Source organism: Lissotriton vulgaris, chromosome 1_2 (genome assembly GCF_964263255.1).
Source record: "Lissotriton vulgaris chromosome 1_2, aLisVul1.2, whole genome shotgun sequence".
In the NCBI taxonomy this organism is placed as follows: Eukaryota; Metazoa; Chordata; class Amphibia; order Caudata; family Salamandridae; genus Lissotriton; species Lissotriton vulgaris.
In genome coordinates this window covers 203818668-203821408 of record NC_141686.1, presented here as the reverse complement: position 1 = coordinate 203821408, position 2741 = coordinate 203818668, and the positions used below count along the sequence as shown (strand labels likewise).

Sequence of the window (2741 nt, the reverse complement as noted above, 5' to 3'; positions counted from 1 at the left end):
AATGGGGCTACAGAAACTCTTGGATAACTTCCAAACCTTTTGTACTGACCGGGGCTTGGTTATAAATACCAATAAAACAAAATACCTCGTCCTTAATCCCCCTAAACAGCAAGTGCATCCCCCTATCCTAAACTCCGAGTTCCTGGAAAGGGTTAAAGCATTTGATTATTTAGGGATACGTATCTCAGACAAAATGGATTGGACCCTCCATCTAGATAAGATGCTGCTGAACCACAAAAGGATCACAGGTGCCCTATTGAGGGAGCAACGTTCCAGTTCGTTCAAACCAATAGGAACAGTCCTAGAGATCTACGCTGCCAAGGGTGTCAGCTCTGCACTATATGGAGCTGAACTTTGGGGCTTTGCATCTTCTCAAGCTTTACAAAAATCTGAGAACAATTTCTGTAGACAAATAATGTCCCTACCTCAAAGCACCCCACTTCTTCCCTTATTTATGGACCTTGGCTGCACCCAGATTGGCGAAATTGTGAAATTCCGTCCTCTCCTATTATGGGCTCGTATTTGTCGGGTAGAGGAACTTAATGCCTACGCCAGAGGCCTGGAAGAAATAATGGCGTCACCACACTGGGCCAGAGTCAAATGGTTAGCAGACATGAAAATCTTATTGTCGAACTTGGGCCTATTGGATTTCTGGTCAAGCAGAACCTCTCCTCCTAAACAAGTACTTAAAAACCTTTACCGGGATTGGATTCGCTCCCAAAGGCACTCTAGCACATCCATTGGTAGGCTCACAGAGGATTTTTTAACGTTTAAAGACTGTCCCAGACGAGAACCCTACTTAGACATAATCGGGAAACCGTTTGCCCGCTCTTTGTATTTTAAATTTAGAACGGGCACCTTGCCATTGAATACTTTCACCAAATCATGGAAATCCTGCACAGATAAAACTGATTTGTGCCCATCATGTTTAGCCCACCCAGAGACATTAGCCCACTTCTTATTCGTCTGCAAGGAATATGCCAATCCAAGAAGGGCGTGGCTGAAGAACTTGTGCCGGCAATTGGGAACCAGGAGCCATGATGTGGCAATTAGGATTCTTGTTTCGGACAGCTATGTACCCTACGCCTGTGCCCTAGAAAATTTTTTATTTTGGGCTTGGGCTATTCGAGCCAGAAAGCTTAAATACTCTGTTTAATCTCTTTTTAACAATATTAATTCTAGTAAATGTTATACTTTTTTGCTACTAACTGGAAATGTGTTGCCAAATTTATTATTAACTACAAATTTTTTTAACAAAAACTTGCTTTTATGATAATGGAATTTTATCGAAATAAAGCTTTTTGACTTTGACTTTGACTAATTGTAACTTACCTTATGAATACCGAAAAGTAGTAAAGCCAAACATTTGGTCTACGTTAGACTTTTGTTCTGAACTTAGATTGGGTCTAAACTTCAACTTCAGGTGTAAAGTTGGACTTTTGGTCTAGTTTACCCTTGAGAATCTGGCCTTCTGATGGTAGTTCACCAAGCACCATATCTGTAGCCCTTCTCCATTTTTTTCCTTAAAAGCATGGTCAGTGCTTAACAAATCATACTATGGGAAGATGTCAACATGTGCTTTACCATGAAAAATCCATCTTGCAACACATAATTTTTCAATAGCTTTTCTCATGGCCTGTTTGACCTGCTGGTTCCTCAGGCTATAGATGAAAGGATTCAGCATTGGAATAAACATAGTGTAGATTGCTGCAGCCACTCGGTCTTTTTCCATCGAATGGTTTGAGCTGGGTCTGCTATATATAAACAGAAGATTTCCAAAGAATAATGTGACACAGACAAAATGAGAGGAACAGGTGGAGAAGGCCCTGCTTTGACCATCTGAAGAGTGGATTCTAAGAATAGCAGCAACAATGAAGATGTAGGAGGTAAATATGGTGACAAGGGAAGAAACCATGAAACCACCAGCCACAAAAACCAGCAAGGCCTCATTGAGAGATGTGTTGGAGCAGGAGAGCTTCAACAATGGTGGAAGTTCACAAAAGAAATGGATGATCTCATTTGATCTACAGAATTTCAACCTAAAGGTGCAAGTAGTTTGTAACAGTGAATGGACAAGGGCAACTAAATAAGCACCAACTACAATATAGACACAAACACTGTGGTTCATTATGGCTGTGTACATCAGCGGCTTACATATAGCGATGTATCGGTCATAGGCCATCATTGTTAGGATAAACACCTCTGTGCTTCCCAAACCCATGAATACGAAGAGCTGAGTGGCACAACCAAGGACAGAAATTGACAGTCTTTTGGAGGCAAATGTCATTACTAGTGTTGGTGTAACTGTAGAGGAACAAGAGACATCTAGAAAGGACAAGTGACTGAGCAGGAAGTACATAGGAGTGTGAAGATGAGGAGACATCCTTATAAGTACCATCATACCCACATTTCCCAATACTGACATGATATAGACCAAAAGGAACAGTACAAAGAGTGGGATTTGCAAATGTGGGTCATTGGTGAGTCCTAAAAGGATAAACTCTGATACTCGGGTCTGGTTGACTTCATTCATTGGCCCAAAGGATGAAATCGGTTGATAGAAAATAGATTTGTTTTGACTCATAGAGAGGTCGACTGGAAACTTACTATAGTGCAGCTTTGGCATGTTCCATGTAAACAAGTTTTATGCCAACAGCACATAATTCATTGTCTGCTGCAAACTTCCTGATTTGATCAAAATGAAACGTTCTCAACAATACTGCATACCACGATGCTTTACA

At 40.9% G+C, this 2741-nt stretch overlaps 1 protein-coding gene across 1 annotated transcript; it reads right to left on the bottom strand.

Moving 5' to 3' along the window:
- Positions 1-1555: 1555 nt before the first annotated feature.
- LOC147734948 (olfactory receptor 5AR1-like) lies at positions 1556-2533 on the bottom strand. The gene has a single exon (XM_086952533.1). It carries the CDS (start codon positions 2531-2533, stop codon positions 1556-1558), a length of 978 nt encoding a protein of 325 aa, XP_086808659.1.
- Positions 2534-2741: the final 208 nt, after the last annotated feature.